Source organism: Neolamprologus brichardi, chromosome 1 (assembly GCF_056152115.1).
Source record: "Neolamprologus brichardi isolate AB-2024 chromosome 1, ASM5615211v1, whole genome shotgun sequence".
Taxonomy (NCBI): Eukaryota; Metazoa; Chordata; class Actinopteri; order Cichliformes; family Cichlidae; genus Neolamprologus; species Neolamprologus brichardi.
The window spans coordinates 22825480-22843485 of NC_142104.1; the positions used below are offsets into that span (position 1 = coordinate 22825480).

The 18006-nt window shown below is 41.7% G+C and overlaps 1 protein-coding gene across 1 annotated transcript in view; it reads right to left on the reverse strand.

Moving 5' to 3' along the window:
* Positions 1–7489: 7489 nt before the first annotated feature.
* Positions 7490–18006, reverse strand: part of acsf3 (acyl-CoA synthetase family member 3) — a 39178-nt gene continuing 28661 nt past the window's right edge. The window contains exons 8-10 of the mRNA XM_006780288.3: positions 13416–13550; positions 13070–13181; positions 7490–9323 (exon numbers count right to left, since the gene is read on the reverse strand). Coding sequence (XP_006780351.2) covers positions 9209–9323; positions 13070–13181; positions 13416–13550 — 362 coding nt within the window. The 3' untranslated portion in view covers positions 7490–9208. The remainder of the gene's footprint in view (positions 9324–13069; positions 13182–13415; positions 13551–18006) is intronic.

Genomic DNA, 18006 nt, shown 5'->3' on the forward strand with positions numbered 1-18006 from the left:
CGGATCATTGCAGCAGATTTCAATGCAAAACACCCTACGAGACCACCCATCTCCCATGCTTCAGTTAGCAAACTGCTTGCTAAGTTTTGTGAAACTGGTTCAGTGTTGGATTTGCCAAAATGTGGATGCAAGAAAACTGTCACTAATGAAGAAACATCAGTGGCTGACGTAGCTTCATTCAGCAAGAGCCCACAGCGTAGAACTCGCCGCATGTCACTGGAGAGTGGCATTAGTCAAACATCCCTTCGGCGGATATTAGCTACTCACAAATGGCACCCTTACAAACTCCAGCTACTGCAGCATCTCAATGAGGATGACCCAGATCGGCGCACAGAATTTGCAGAATGGGCAAAACAAAAATTGGAACAGGACCCTCAGTTCACGCAGAAGATTTTGTTCAGTGATGAGGCAAACTTTTATGTGAATGGTGAAGTTAACAAACAAAACCACCGCCTATTGGTCTGACACTAACCCACATTGGATGGATCCCTCCAAGACTGTTGGAACAACAAAAGTGATGGTTTGGTGTGGTATATGGGGTACAACGATAGTGGGTCCATTCTTCATCAATGGAAACCTCAAGGCCACTGGATATTTGCTACATGATGATGTGTTTCCCTCTTTATGCACTGAAGCTGGCACGTTCCCTGAGTTTTTCCAGCAAGATGGTGCACCACCACATTATGGGTGCCAGGTTTCCTAGATGAACAGTTTCCTGGAAAGTGGATTTGTCGTCGTGGGCCAGTTGAATGGCCCCCAAGGTCTCCCGATCTGACCCCTTTAGACTTTTATCTTTGGGGACATCTGAAGGCAATTGTCTATGGTGTGAAGATATGAGATGTGCAGCACCTGAAACTACGGATACTGGATGCCTGTGCTGGCATTTCTCCTGTGGTGTTGCTATCAGTGTGTGAAGAGTGGGAGAAGAGGGTTGCATTGACAATCCAACACAATGGGCAGCACATTGAACACATTTTATAAGTGGTCAGAAACTTGTAAATAACTCATGAAAGAATAAAATTACGTTGAAACCAAGCACATCATTGTTTTTCTTGTGACATTACCAATAAGTTTGATGTGTCACATGGCCCTCTTCCTATTGAAAAAACAAAAGTTGTATCCAAGATGGCCGACTTCTAAATGGCCACCATGGTCACCACCCATCTTGAGGAGTTTGCCCCCTCACATATACTAATGTGCCACAAACAGGACTTTAATATCACAAACCATTCCCATGTTATTACGGTGTAGCCATATAAATGGCCCACCCTGTATATTTGCTGCCATTGCCAGTAAACTTTGGAACAATTTTCTATAGTATCTTTCATATAAAATTTTAACTTCTGTATACTCACATTACTTTGCTTTTATTATTTTTGTTGATAAAGTGGCTTTCCCCACACACATTCAAATAGCACTTTATTCTATGCCTTTAAACTCCAAACTCCAGTGGATGCATAAGGAGCAACATGGGGCTCAGTATCTTACCAAGGAGCCACAGCCTATCATGATAGTTTTATATTGCGGAAATATGTTTAAAGAAATATGATACAGTTGTATCTGGAATAAATTCAATTCAATTCAATTCAATTTTATTTATATAGCGCCAAATCACAACAAATGTCGCCTCAAGGCGCTTCATAGATACAGAGAAAAGCCCAACAATCATATGACCCCCTATGAGCAAGCACTTTGGCGACAGTGGGAAGGAAAAACTCCCTTTTAACAGGAAGAAACCTCCGGCAGAACCAGGCTCAGGGAGGGGCGGCCATCTGCTGCGACCGGTTGGGGTGAGAGAAGGAAGACAGGATAAAAGACATGCTGTGGAAGAGAGACAGAGATTAATAACAGATACGATTCAATACAGAGAGGTCTGTTAACACATAGTGAGTGAGAAAGGTGACTGGAAAGGAAAAACTCAATGCATCATGGGAATCCCCCGGCAGCCTACATCTATTGCAGCATAACTAAGGGAGGATTCAGGGTCACCTGGTCCAGCCCTAACTATATGCTTTAGCAAAAAGGAAAGTTTTAAGCCTAATCTTAAAAGTAGAGATAGTGTCTGTCTCCCGAATCCAAACTGGAAGCTGGTTCCACAGAAGAGGGGCCTGAAAACTGAAGGCTCTCCCTCCCATTCTACTTTTAAATACTCTAGGAACAACAAGTAGGCCTGCAGAGCGGGAGCGAAGTGCTCTAATAGGGTGATATGGTACTACAAGGTCATTAAGATAAGATGGGGCCTGATTATTTAAGACCTTGTATGTGAGGAGCAGGATTTTGAATTCAATTCTGGATTTAACAGGAAGCCAATGAAGGGAAGCCAAAACAGGAGAAATATGCTCTCTCTTTCTAGTCCCTGTCAGTACTCTTGCTGCAGCATTTTGGATTAACTGAAGGCTTTTCAGTGAGTTTTTTGGACATCCTGATAATAATGAATTGCAGTAGTCCAGCCTGGAAGTAATAAATGCATGAACTAGTTTTTCAGCGTCACTCTGAGACAGGATATTTCTAATTTTAGAGATGTTGCGCAAATGGAAGAACGCAGTCTTACATATTTGTTTAATATGTGCGTTGAAGGACATATCCTGGTCAAAAATGACTCCAAGGTTCCTCACAGTGTTACTGGAGGCCAAGGTAATGCCATCCAGAGTAAGAATCTGGTTAGATACCATATTTCTAAGCTTTTCAGCGCCGAGTACAATGACCTCAGTTTTATCTGAGTTAAGAAGCAGAAAGTTAGTGGCCATCCAAGTCTTTATGTCTTTGAGACATTCCTGCAGTTTAACTAATTGGTGTGTGTTATCTGGCTTCATGGACAGATAGAGCTGGGTGTCATCTGCATAGCAGTGAAAATGTATGCTATGTCTTCTAATGATGCTGCCTAGGGGAAGCATGTATAATGTAAACAGAATTGGTCCTAGCACTGAACCCTGTGGAACTCCATAATTAACCTCAGTGTGTGAAGAGGACTCTCCATTTACATGCACAAATTGGAGTCTATTAGATAGATATGATACAAACCACTGCAGTGCAATATCTGTAATACCTACAGCATGTTCTAATCGCTCTAATAGGATATTATGGTCAACAGTATCGAATGCTGCACTAAGGTCAAGAAGGACAAGCACAGAGATGAGTCCACTGTCAGAGGCCATAAGAAGATCATTTGTAACCTTCACTAAAGCTGTTTCTGTGCTGTGATGAACTCTGAAACCTGACTGAAACTCTTCAAATAAACCATTCCTCTGCAGATGATCTGTTAGCTGTTTGACAACTACTCTTTCAAGGATTTTTGATATGAAAGGAAGGTTGGAGATTGGCCTATAATTAGCTAAGACTGCTGGGTCTAGAGATGGCTTTTTGAGTAAAGGTTTAACTGCAGCCACCTTGAAGGCCTGTGGTACATAGCCGATTATTAGAGATAGGTTGATCATATATAAGATCGAAGAATTAATCAATGGCAGGACTTCTTTGAGCAGTTTTGTAGGAATGGGGTCTAAAAGACACGTTGATGGTTTGGAGGAAGTAATTATTGAAGTTAACTCAGAAAGATTAATTGGAGAAAAAGAGTCTAACTTAACATCAATGGAACTAAGAGTAGCTGTAGATAATATTACATCTGTGGGATGATTATTGGTAATTTTTTCTCTAATGATAAAAATTTTATTTGTGAAGAAGTTCATGAAGTCATCACTAGTTAACGTTAAAGGGATGGTTGGCTCAAAAGAGCTCTGACTTTTTGTCAGCCTGGCTACAGTGCTGAAGAGAAACCTGGGGTTGTTCTTATTTTCTTCAATCAGTGATGAGTAGTAAGCTGTTCTGGCTTTGCGGAGGGCTTTCTTATAAAGCAACAAACTATTTCTCCAGGCTAAATGATGATCCTCTAAATTTGTGACACGCCATTTCCTCTCCAGATTACGAGTCATCTGCTTTAGGCTACGTGTTTGAGAATTATACCACGGGGTCAGGTACTTCTGATTAGAGACCTTAGTTTTCACTGGAGCTACAGTATCCAGAGTCGTACGTAGTGAGGAGGTGAAATTATTAACAAGATAATCGACCTCTGTTGGGGTAGCGTTCAGATAGCTGCTCTGCTCTGTGTTGGTACAGGGCATTGACGATGATAACAGTGGCTGGATTATATTCTTAAACTTAGTTACAGCGCTTTCAGAAAAACATCTACTTTGATAAAGTCCACTCTCCACTGCTGCGTAATCAATTATTGTAAATGTAAATGTTATCAAGAAATGATCAGACAGGAGAGGGTTTTCAGGAAACACTGTTAAATGTTCAGTTTCTATGCCATATGTTAAAACAAGATCTAGAGTGTGATTAAAGTGGTGGGTGGGTTCTGTTACATTTTGAGAGAAACCAATTGAGTCTAACAACAGATTAAATGCCATGTTGAGGCTGTCATTTTTAGCATCAACATGGATGTTAAAATCACCCACAATAATTATTCTATCTGAGCTCAGAACTAAATCAGATATAAAGTCTGAGAAATCATACAGAAACCCTGTGTAAGGCCCAGGTGGACGATAGATGATAACAAGTAAGACTGGTTTCTGAGTTTCACAGCTGGGGTGGACAATGCTAAGCATCAGGCTTTCAAATGAATTAACAGTCTGTCTTGGTCTTTCATTAATTAATAGACTGGTGTGAAAAATTGCTGCCACACCGCCCCCTCGACCTGTGCTTCGAGATTTCTGGTAGTTAGAATGACTCGGGGGTGTTGATTCATTTAAACTAACATAATCATCCTGCTGCAACCAGGTTTCTGTAAGGCAGAGTAAATCAATTTGTTGATCAATTATTAAGTCATGTATTAACAGAGACTTGGAGGAGAGAGACCTAATATTTAATAATCCACATTTCACTGTTTTACTCTTTGGTTCAGATGTGGATACTGTATTGTTCTTTCTTTGTAAATGTTTAAGTTGTTTGTTGCTGGTTTTTAGTTTGTTTTTTGTCTTTTTGGAAGCAGACACAGTCTCTATGGAGATGGGTTTTTGGGGGGGTAGCAGGAGGAGAGAAGCTGCAGAGAGGCGTGTAAGACTGCAACTCTGCTTCCTGGTCCCAACTCTGGATAGTCATGTTTTGAGGGGTAGCGGAGGGGATAAAGTAATCACATAATGTTTGATCTGCCCAAAAGCATAAAAAAGACCTTGTTTCTCGGCCTTGACCAACATCCTGGGAAGCTGTTTCCTTCTCTTTCCAGTCTATATTCTGAGCAGACAGACATGGAAATGGCCGTTGTCTTTTGACCTTAGACTTAGGAACAAACACATATCATATCAAACACATATCAGCCCATTTCCCAAACACTTTCTAATGGATTGAAAGGAAAGGTCTAGAGATCGTGACATTAAATAACAAAAAGACTGGAGGTGGCAGAGTTGAAGATGTTAAGACTTTCATAACAAGTGGACAAGATGGGCAAGACTAGAAATGAATACATTAGAGGGACAAAGTTTGAGAGGTAAGGCTGAGATGGTTTGGACATGTGTAAATAAGGATTAGTGGATATATTGGACAATATATTGCTGGTAGAAGAGAAGACCACAGGGTTTGTGGATGCTGCGAAGCAGGACATGCAGAGAGTTGGTGTGACGGAGGACGACGCTCAAGATGAAGGCAGATGATCTGCTGTTTCTAACAGATTACAGTGGAGTAAATCAGCAGTGATGTGCTGGAGCTGCACTCTGTTTTGATAAAAACTAACTTAGCACCTCTATGAATGAAAACAGTTACATTCCCTCTTAAAAGGTGAGATGATGGAGAGCAGTTGATGTTGACCTGCTATAGCATAGTATGGCTATAATTCTGGAAAAAGAAAAGCTTTGTCACTTTTAATTTGAAAGTCTCAATATACATGATTATGTTTTTTGATTTGGTTTAGAAGACACAACTGATTGCTTAAAGGTCTCCATCCACCCTGAAGTGAAGCTAACACTGTCTGCCATCAACGAGACCCATGCTGGGATAGGTTTCTGAAAGGCCAGCACAGAAAATGACGCAGTGATTCAATCATTTGGCATTTGATTAGTGTACCTGATGCAATAAGAAAAGTTACTGTTAATAGGAAAAGGAAGCTAAATGTGCAGATAGGTTTACATAAAAAAGTGAAACTGTGAAAAAAAGGGTACAATCAGCATAACTTGAACTCTGTGTTAGCTTCTTTGTACCATCACCTTTGCCACAAACACTGTTTGTATCTCAAATACACAAACGGTCTCATCGGTGTCCCCCATAACCCACCTTCCAGGACCCTGGGGCCCAATAAGCAGCCATCTGCAGACAACCTCTTCCACCACGCTTCGGCAAACATGGGCGAGTGCGTTTGTGTTTGTGTGTGTGAGAGAGAGAGGCAAAAAGGGGAGGTAGAGACAGTTCAAGGGCACGAGTACTCCATCAAGTTGAGTCCAGGGAATAGCCACCACCTTCCCCGGCCCCTCCCGTGTGTGCACCAGGTGAGCACCGAGACCTGTCCTTGGTGCTTGCCTGAATACACACAGTACGGTGCACTGATTACTTCACACCACACACGCTCTTCAGTTTGAATTTGACCCTCTGCTGCTTCGCTGCAGCCTCCGTGTGGCAGCCCCAGCCTTCTTGCACGTGGCCCCAGCTGACTCCCGGCTCTGGCGTGGGTGGTTGGGTGGGGTGGCGTGGGGATTTGGGGGCACTGAAGCTGTCCTCTGGTGCTCTTGCAGCCCTGCCTGCTCATCCATCCTAGCCTGCCAGCCCACAGATCGATAGCTCTGCTCTCTTAATCAGGTCTCTGGTGACTGTGGGCGGACGAGTGCGTGTGTGTTTCTGTGTGTGGACAGAAGGTTGTATCAGCTGGGGGCTGCACTTGTATTTCTTTCTATCTTCAGTCCTCCGACTCTTCACCACGACTGTTTATCTCAACCGTATCGCCTTGGCTCATTCTCCTCGTTGCTTATTGCCCCGGCCGTATCACTTACTTCATGCCCTTTGCTGACCTTATTTTTTGCATATTAATTTCTTTCACCCACATTTTCACAGCTGTTGTTAGGAATCCAATCACTGTGACAGTCCTGCATCGTATTTTTGTCTTCTTTTCCTGGCTTTACTTACATCTCTTCACACGCTCTCTGCACACTCTAGCGGCACGCCAGGGTTCATCCGAGAAGAGTCTCACAGCCGAGTCGGTCCCGGTACCACTGCAATTTGTCGTAACTCGTGATGAAGACAGAAGAGGTTAGACATTGCAGGAATGGAGAGGAGAACCGATGAGAGGTGAGAAGAGCGAGCGGAGCGAGAGGGTTAGTCAGATGGAGTGCGGGGCATCCAGCTGTGGTGTTGTGCCTTGCTAGAGAATCCGCCTTCAGGCTCTCATTGCACCTGCATAGCCACAGCTGCACAGACACAGTGTAACACTCTTTGGGAAAAAAATAACTTCCAAAACACTTTTTAATTAAAATTTTCCAAAACTTTTTAATTTTCATATGAAAACTGTTATTCCAAGTGCATCAGTGTGTTTACAAAACTAAATCAACCCAACAGTGTTCATCGTCTTTCTCCTGATTTACCACTGCACCGGCTTTCATTTTGTTTAGTGCAGGTTTAATTAACCATGATCCTTGATTCTGGTTACACCACTCTACCACAAAAAGCTGTCATTGTGCATTCTCTGATCACACCATTTTCACTAATCAAACATCAGAATATTTCAATAAGAGCACATTTACCAAACGCTGCTTCTGGGTTTGAGCATTTTTTTAGTGGAGCATTTGAAAATCCTAGTCATCACGATGCATGCACACCACAGCTAGCTGTTCCCCTCTCATTAATGCAGATTGAAGAGCGGACCCCTCAGTTTCGCTGGGTGCAAAACACTTCACAAAGTGTTTGAAATTTCATATTTATTTTTTGTTTAACAAGAGCTGCCACAAACATTTGCAACCGATTCACTTTTTTTTTTTTAGCTCTAAAAAGGTCCTCTACGCACCTTTCATTGTGGGAAAGTAGCATCATTTGAAAGCACACTCACAATTGAAGTGTTTGGTTTTTTTATATGATAAGTACTTCAGTAGAAGACAAAGGGTCTTCTTTTTGATTCCTGAAGACAAGAAGTTCCCTCAAGTTTGAATCAAATCTCTTGGACCTAAGTCATGACCTGGATAACAGCAAACATGTACAGAAACACTGTTTATACCACACCTTTTTGAAGCTAATATGGCTAATTTTGTGTCGCTAACACTGTGTCTCCTTGCAGAAGTTCTGTTTAATACTGCCCTAAACAAATATCAGACTGATGATTTCCACAGTTTTTCATTGTCACAGAAGAGTAAAAAGTGGTAGACAGTAAACATGTTTGCCCAGTGATTGAACGATGGTACTACTTGCTCACTGCAACTACTTGCATTTAGTTAGTTACAGATTGCAATGTGACTCCACAGGTGACCTCCTAATGGGAGGAAACCTGTCTCCCAGCAATCATAGACTGACTGCACTCACTCTCAGAGAGCTTGGCAAATAATTAATAACAGGGTGCAAACATATTGCAATCAATCGGCATCAGTTTCCACCAATGGGCACAAACTCTTTGTAACTGGGGACTTGAGTCGCCTGGTTGCCAGCTGGCTGTATTCTGGTTACATAGTTAAATCACCGTAGCAACAACTACTTTGTGGAGGAATTTCTGTTTCAAACCTGCGAGGTTCTGCTAACTTCTTAACGTAAGAAGTTAATGTGAATTTCTGTAATCTGGCTTTCTGTGTTTGAAGACAGCAATGTATTTACAATTTTTCCTGATATATCTGATTTTTGCATTTATTTGCCAACTTGACCCCATTCACTCGCAAACTGTGAAACTGGCTGCCTCCTTTTTATTTGCCATTTTATCAGTCTTGATGCACCAATGTTGTTTTGAAGATGGCAGTGGTTACATACCCGTTCAAGGTCACGAGGTCACAAGTTCATTGCACACAGTCGCAAAACCTTTGATTATGATGTGCCCTCCGCTGTGTATTACATTTTACATATAAATTATATTTATAGTGTATTTATAGTTGCGAATAAGTTTCCTCAAATGTTAGCTTCCACGATGTTCCATGATGTCTTCATCTACTTTTCTGCCTCCTCTCTGTCTACCTGTGTGCAGAGAGAAACAGCCGTGTTTCTGATGTACATCTGCAGTTCTTTATCCAGGCACCTGTATGTTGTCATGCAAGTTTTCCAGTCATGAAAAGAATAGTCGCAGGAGGTCCTTCTTGTTGACCTTGCCCATCTGATTCCTCGGCATTTCCTCTACCACCACCAGGCCTGTAGGTATGGTGTAGGGTGCCATGTGCTCCCTGCAATAAACACCACTGTTAATATGGATGCACACACAAATACGCAACAACAACAACAACAAAAAAAGAAAAAAGAAAAAACAGCAAACAACTGCAAAACAAAGGCTAGCCCTGTGGCGGAGTAGTCGAGATAAGGAAACGTCCTTCATACACTCTGCTGTTCTTCTCCCTTAATATCCCCAATTCGCCTTCCAGACACAGACAATCCCCCTTCGTACAAAAACAATATAATCACTGCAAGATGAAATAAAAAAATAAAAATAAACAAATAATAAAAAGGGAAAACAGAAGGCTGTGATAATTAAAAGTGTTTTATTTTTTTCTGTTTTGAATGCCTGGTTGTTACGTCAAGTCTTGAAGCCCGGAGCTTTTTTTATTATCTTCTAACCTAGTTTGTTTGTTTGTGCGGACGTGCGCGTGCTTTGGTGTGCAATCCAGTTGTGCGTGTGTGCGAGCATAATGACTGATATGACCGCCATCAAATACTCCTTTCAGCAGATGTCCGCGTGTTTCTGACTGAGTGAGTGAAGTGTGAATATACACGGATACGTACACGTCTCTGTAACGGGGGCTTGCGTGCTTGTGTCGCCGATTTCTCCAGGGCAACGTGTTCCTGTGTGTCTCCGTGCACGGGTGCGCGCGCATAAGCCTGAGCGTTCGAGGCAGTGTGAGGCAGTGAGGGTGAGACAGAGATTCAGACTGACAGCTGAAGCCAGGGCACTGAAGAGTGAGCATCCATCTACTTGTTTATGTCTCATTTTATCTTTTTCTCTCTCTCCCCTACACCCAGGCCTCAGCAGAGGGCTGTGTGCTGGAACTGTCTGTCTTCTGGGAGGACCCCTGGCTGCAAACACTGTGTGTGTGTGTGTGTGTGTGTGTGTCTGTGTGTGTTAACCTGAGTCACAGGCAGTAGTTGTAATCTACCATACTGGACCAGCAGGCGATAGCAGTGGGATCTAACATCCATACACCATATGGAGCTCACAGCAGTACACACACTCACACACACACTGCGCTCTACAAGAATTCAGTGATGTAAATAAATGACACTGGTGGGTTGTAGAAAGTGTGGAGGACAAAAACAGATGGTTGGAAAGTGAAGAAAAGGGTGTAAAAGAGAGTGAGAGCAGATTTTTTATGAAAACAGACTGGAGGAGATAAAAAAAGACTGTTTGTGTCACTGCAATGTGGAGGGTGAATGTCACCAGTAACTGTCTCTAGCAGGCAAAATAAACTCTGCTGACATTTAGGAAGCGAGGTGAAAAAAACCAAACTGTTAGGTAGCAGGACAAAGTCCTCTGTAATAATCATTTGTTCGCTTCCTCCACATCTTCTTCTTTTTCATCTCCCTCATTAGTCCATCTCTGGCCTTTCTTTCTCTCACATCCTTTGCTATCGATCTGGGGACTTGAAGGCCAGTCACTGGGGATGTGTGTGCTGCTCAGAGACCCACACAGTCTGAATTAGGTGCCTCTATTTGGTCCACTAAACTACATATAATTGAACTAGTAGTTTAGCTTTCAGTTCTAAGGTCTTACAAGTCAAGACAAAAATCCAGCCCTTTCCAGGTCCTGAAATTAGGTAATGACAATGTCAGATGAAGAACAAAACATGACATATTACACCATGACATTATTTATTTAGCAAAAATAAAGTGCAATACCCTGAAGCAATGGTTTTCTGTATGACTTTATCAGCCTCTCACATTATTGTGGGAGAACTCATAGCCCTCATCTTTACAATGCTGCTTCAGTTTATTGAGGTCAGTGAGCATTCATTCATGCACAGCTCTCTTAAGTTCCCACCCCAGTATTTAAACCAGGTCGAAGTATGGACGTTGGACCATTGCAATGCTTTCTTTGATCTTTTCAGTCATTCTGTTGCAGATTTGCTGCTGAGCCCGGATCCCTGTCCTGTTGCATGACTCAGGATGGGCCAAGCTGTCAGACAGATGGCCTCACATTTGACTCGAGCATACTTTCATGGTTGACTCAGTGCCATACTTGTTGAGTTTGCTCCTAATTGTACTGTCATGAATGTTAACATTTATGCTAACCGTTCTTCTTTTTTTAAGGAGGTCCCTTGTAGTTTAGGAGTGATTCAAGCAGTTCAATTCTTTTCTCTATTTAAATGAAGGATTTTTTACCTTTTATTTTAACATTGCTGTTCTACTGTAATTGGACCTCCTTTTACAAGCCCCACCCACTGTTTATTCATCTCCTGCAAAGGCACGGTGATTAATTCGTTAGCACTGCTTATGCTCACACAGTGACAAAGTCATCATGCATAAAACATCCCGAATCTCAAATCACCATGGCCACACAAATGCATAACACTGACTACCTCAGCTGAGAAGGCCCGATTAGGAGGATTTTATTGCTACAATGTTACTGTAATGTTATATTTTATATATTTTCTATTTGAACTATTTCTTCAAAGCAGCTTTATAAAACTAGACTTATTCATTGGGTAGTTTTATTTTAGATCTATTACTTCTAGTATGAAGTAATAGGTTAATTGCAAAGCTATGCCTTTAAAGTAGTTTCCCCAGCACTGAGCAGAACTGACAAAGAGCTGTGAAGATTGTCCTTTTAAATCAGCTTAAGAAGACTTAACAAAAACACAGTCCTGTAATAATAATGGGATACGATGCTCTTTTTGGAGTTTGTTTTTGTGGATTCGGGATGATGGATTAGTTGTAAGTTATTCAGGTCACAATCTCCACTGGTGGTATGAGCTTGGAGTCCCCCTGGGCTGCAAAGCACTTTTAAAGGTGGCAGGTGGTCCAGTGGCTAGTAGTGGGATTGTCTGTTTTTTTCAAAAGCAACACTTTGCTTAAAAAAACCCCAAAGCTTTGCTGTTTAAAGTCCAACACCAGTTGAAACACCAGTTTAAAGCAATAAATCCATGTTTTTTCTCATATGACTGGGTTTCTCTCTGTAATACTGCAGTGTCAGTGTTACAATATAAACATTGTAAGACTGAACTGCTACTGTGAACTGGATCTCGATATATGTATAAAAAACAGAATAGAATTATTTTGCTCTATTAGACACTAAAACACATTTCCCAGTGATTTATAATGCTGTGAGAAAAAAAAAATCATCACCCTGAATAGACCAGTCTCAACAAGTGCTAAAGAAAACTGCACAATTAGAATATTCACAATGCAAAGTCCATGTTTTAATAAAGTCTGCTTCCACTTGGACGTGTTTATCTGGTGAACAGAGTGCATTCCTCCAAAAGCAGAGTCACCTTAAACTTTTCTGACAGTTCACATATTTGCCTGAAAGAAAATACAGCAGGGATTTTCACGCAGTGTGGATGTTAATATCAGCATAGCCTGATAGAATAGTACAGGTTTATGCAAAAATGTGGAAAATATATCAAATATCAAAATAAAAGCAGGTATACACACAGTGACTTTCACCCTGTGACAGCTGGGATAGGTTCCAGTCTCCCCCCCCGTGACCTGAATTGGATAAGTGGGTAAGAGAGTGGATGGATTTTATGCACATAATGCTTACTTTTGTCTGCCTTACATGTTTGTTTGGCAGACTTTTTAAACTGGATGCCTTCTTGACTCAAGCTCAAAGGTGTCAGTATCTCCTCACCGGAGCTTGCTCACTTGCTAGGTGAATAAACCACTACACCGGTTGGTATGTGCATAATAAGAGACAAAATTCATTAGAAAGCTCCAAAAACAGTGCACAAAGCAAAGGTTATTCAGCTGAAAGTCACAGTACCTTGCCCAGGTCTTCAATTCTGGCAAAGTCATACTCTTGCCCCTCTTCAGCTGCACTACAGCAGTGACTTTTTGACCCCACGTGGCATCTGGGGCTCCAATCACAGCAACATCTACAAGATTAAATAATAATAATAATAATAAAAATCAGACAAGCTGCAGGTAAGATTCAGCTACTCCTTTATTTTTGTCTTTCTACAACAGCAAAAGGACACCAAACTCATTTTTGATGAGTTACCTTCAGCACATAACTGCTGGATATTAACAGTGATCAAATGGTTGAGGTGCTGATTCAGGGCTTTAATTACATGTGTCTTACAGTGGTGACATTACTTCATTCCACTTACCCGTGATGTCTGGATGAGCCAGAAGGTGACGCTCCACATCGAGTGCGCTGATCTTGTAGCCACCACTCTTGATGATGTCGACACTGGTGCGACCCATGATCCAATATACGCCGTCTTTATACACAGCGGTGTCTCCTAGAATACAGACAGGCCCATACAAGGAGGACAATGTGATGTAAGGGAAACACAGGGAAAAATACAGTCATAATTTTCTGGAACACCATTTCTATAACAAGAAGTTATTAAGCCCAATTACAATATATACACCTAAAAACAAGGCTGATAATGAACTCAATTAAAAAATTAAGTAATATTTTTTTATAGCTAAGAATAGGGAATGTAGGGTATGCAAACTTGTATCTGTGTGTAAGAGAGCGTGTGTGTTTGAGACACAGAAAGTCAGATAACAGTGGATAGATGAGTGTTTAAGTTGCCCCATCCTCCAGACATACATCCTCCACAGACCCACGCACACTCATACATACGTTTCTGGGGGACAGGTGTGGGGGAAGGCGAGTACAGTACGTGGGATGAGGGGCGCAGCTGCGCTCGTGTATGACGAGCTGGGGAAATGGGTCAGTATGGATCAGTGGGGAGAGATTAGGGAGAGAAAAATGGACGGAGGAGGGAAGGAGAGGAAGCCTGAAAATAAGGATCAGGAATATATTCTTTAGCAGAATTACATTGGGGCTGTCCACAGCTGAAACAGAGAGTGGACGTAAGTGTGTGAGACACTGTGATGAAGTGAAGCATAGCAGTTAAGGTTGGATGAATAGGTTAAAAGGTCAGCGAAGGTCAGGGACTGTTCAAATATGCAAAGTGAACCTTTAAGTCTTAAAGCCAGCTGTGATGTTAGAAAATCTGACTCTTTTTCACCCATTTATTATGACAACTTTTCACATCTTCCAGTTTTCATCGTGCTCAGCTGGGTTTTTTCTCTATCCAGGAAGTTGGTAGGTGGAGTTGGGAAGCTTGTTTGCATGAACCAGCAAGATCTGGGCTGAGCAGAGAGCAAAGTGCATAAAGGACTGCCATCTGGGTTATTTCTCTCTCTCTTTGGGCTCCTGGCCTCTTTTCCTCGCGTGTCTTTGGTTTGCTCTTCCAAACCAAAGACACAAAGACCCATGTATACACTCAGCCTTCCATTAAACACACTACTGACTGACGTGACTACTTGAATATCTCATAATTTCAAAACTGTCCCTGTGAAGTTTCTAAGCAAACAGAAACTCTGGGAATTTTCTACTTTCTGCCAAGAAACAGTCCTCTCAGTAAATGCTCTGTAAAAATGCTACACTCTTGATTTTATTCGTATTTTTTCTATTAGCATATTCATTAGTGAGTTTTAGAGGTGCTTATAAACAGATTTAGCACTTTGTCCGGAGGATGTCATGAGCTCAGATTTTCACTACATAATTATTATGACCAAAAGAATTCTCTATAAGGACATTATTATGATGGCCACAGAAATCTTTAATTTACTTTTCATGTGTTTAGTGTCCTAGTCACACTTGGCTGGGAACACCTTGGCAACTACCAGGGTTGCTAAGGAAAAAACTGTAGTTTCCATCTGGTTGGCAAGTGGTTGCTGGCAGTTGTTGTGAAACCAATTTCAAAAGCCTCAGTCACACAGGGCTTGGTCAGTGAACCCTCCAACATCCACAGGTTGTTAGGGAAGAATCTACAGGTACATTTGATCACAAAGAGGTAATACAGCCATGCCTTGAAAACCTGCATGTGATTGCTTTTTTGTGTTACTTTTCTGTGCATACTATACTACGATATACCCGCTACACACGTGTCCTTCCGGTGTACTCTGCACCCGAGACTTAGGAAAAACACAACTTGGACACCAGTTGTTCAGTCTCCACAGCATCTGTGTACACAGCTTGCAAGTTAGTATAAACCTATCCTAAAGATGCCACACAAATCATATATGATGTTACTGCACATGATATCACACGTTAGCCTTTCCTTTTGTTCCTGTTAAAGTAACTGGTTGCTGGCTGGAGCTTCATATTGATTAAAATTGTGTCAGCAGTTTAACTTTCAGTAAAAAAGTGCACAAAGCAAAATCCTTAAAGGCATGGTTGGACGTTTATTCCCCAAAATGCTGAACAATTCTGAGGGACATAGTTGCACTTGTAAGCTTTACACAGCACCCCTCAGCATTGCAAAAAACCTCAGTGTTGCTCAGTTAAGAACATTTAAGGTAAAGCTGTGCATGTTTGCAGACTGTAGCTAAAAAATATGGAGTCAATAAAAGAAAACAACTGCACCTGCCTCACCTGGAATCAACACAAAGCATTGTAGGAGAGGGATTACATTTTGATGGTGGTCTGTTTTTACTGCCATCTTCCACCTGTCCTCTATTCCATCATTTAGTCTGTACTGCTAACCCCATATCCCTCCATCCGTCTTACCTATACGTCCATGTTTTCAGCTTCTCCAGCTCCAGTGCCACACAAACACAAACAAACTATGTTTTCTTACGTTTTCAATTCTATTTTTATGCTTCATTTTTTTTCCAACTACCTCTCAAACATCTCTCATCACATCTTCTGTTTCCTTCTCTCCACCTCTCTTCCTGTCTCCTCTTCCCCCCTCTTGCCTCTCCACCTCAGCATCAATAGAGGGCCCATCTGTTCCCATACATCATGCACTTCATTTCAGTTTATTAGCTGGGATAAATCATAAATATTTCATTATACATCACGGGCGGCTGTCGCCTGCACACCGACAATTTATCACCGCTGCCCTCTCTGCCGGCTTGCCACGGCGGCTATAAGCTTTCCAGTCTATTAAACAAGATTGATACAGTGTGTAAATTTAGATATTGGGAATTTCTTCACAGACCACTGCTCCGCACTGATAGGCTAGGGTAACAGGAGGGAGGAAAGGGAGGATGGAGGGAGAGGGGGAGAAAGAAGAGAGGCGAGCAGAGGAGCTGGTTTGGTGTTAACACCACTATCAGGGTAGTTACAGTTTCCCCTCTTTAAGATGAGGGGCAAAAGAAGAAGAAAAAAATGCAGAAATAATTTGGTTTCAGCCATGTAGCTCTCTCATCTTATGCAAACAGATATGGAGAAATGAGCAGTTTACATGCACACTGATGAACTGTTTGTGTATCCTACGTGGGCGTGTGTATGTGCGCAAATTGAAACAGATAAAAACATACAGTAAAATCAGTACATCTAGCTGTAGCGTCAAGGAAGAAAAGCTGCATTAACGAAGCAAACCCTGACAAAAGGGTTTGAAAAGGAACGCTCAGACAACATAGTTGAATTGAGTTTCAAGTACTTATACAGGACTCTTTGACCTTGTCTCTTTGAGGGGAAGGAAGTAACGAGGGATAGAACAACATGTTTGGAGAGACGCACAAGTGGGAATAGCGATTGGAGAACACAGACTGATAAAAGAGGAAAGAAGGGAACTGTGTTACTAGGACGTACATTTACACACACAAATATACACAATTGTGTGTGAGTACTGTATGTACTCACACACAACACATGCGTACGCACACACACGCACACAATCACTACTTCAGGCATCAGAGACTCTCCGCCATTATGTGTTATGGCGTCTGAGGCAGATATGGCCGAATGGCTTTCCTAATTAAAACGATAAGAAGCCTAATTGCACTGGGCTTTCATCTCATTCTGAGGCATTAAAGAAAGTGAAGGCACACAGTGTGAAAAAAAGAAATAAAAATAGATCAAGAATTTAACTGAGGATGGAGGGTCAGAGGAAACTTCCACAGTGTCTTTCAGAAAACCAGGAAAATGACATTAGAGGGGTTTGCAAAAGCAGAAAAGAAAACATCAAATTATTTCAAACCAATAACAAGAAAAACAGCATCGTGAGGAGAGGTGAGCTACGAGCAGCTGCAATATTTCCAACTATTTAACCAAGATTACAGTAAAGCAGAAATTGCCTTTGGAAGGTGACTCATTTATTTTAACAAAAATGAATTGCTTTCACTCTTGCTGTGATATTTTTGCACAATAAAAATAAGCTTTTGTCGGTGATATCCTTGACATATGCAGGAAAACCAAACATATTATACTGAACAAACTGTAGGAAAAAAAGTGGAGAAATGAAGGGAAACAAACATTTGTGAAGTTAACTTAAAAAAAGCTGGTGTATGTTTTTGACGGTATGATACAGTTGAAGGAGCTGATCTACACTGTATGGACAGGCTGGGGTTGGTCGGGGCCCATTAGTTCAGTCACATAGGCCTGCAGTTGCTAGGGAAAAATGTGTATTCTGAGATTGGCTGGCAAGTGTTTCCTGGAGACTGCTCGCTGTTCCCAGGTGATTGGCTGCAAAGTGTGTATTACACCAAAACAGAGAAAGTTTTTGTCTTCAGAGTAAAAGTTGTGCCTCACCACTACAACCAACACATGCGAAAAGCTGCAACTTTCACTTTGAAGGCAAGCATTCTCACACTTTTCAGACTCTCACTACCACGCACTATGTGGTAATGAAACTGAGACCAGTTGGTATCTTCCATGCAAACTGCAGGTGATCATGTGCTACCGAACAAAGCAGTTTCAAAGCACAGTTTCACTAATAAACCGCAGTAATC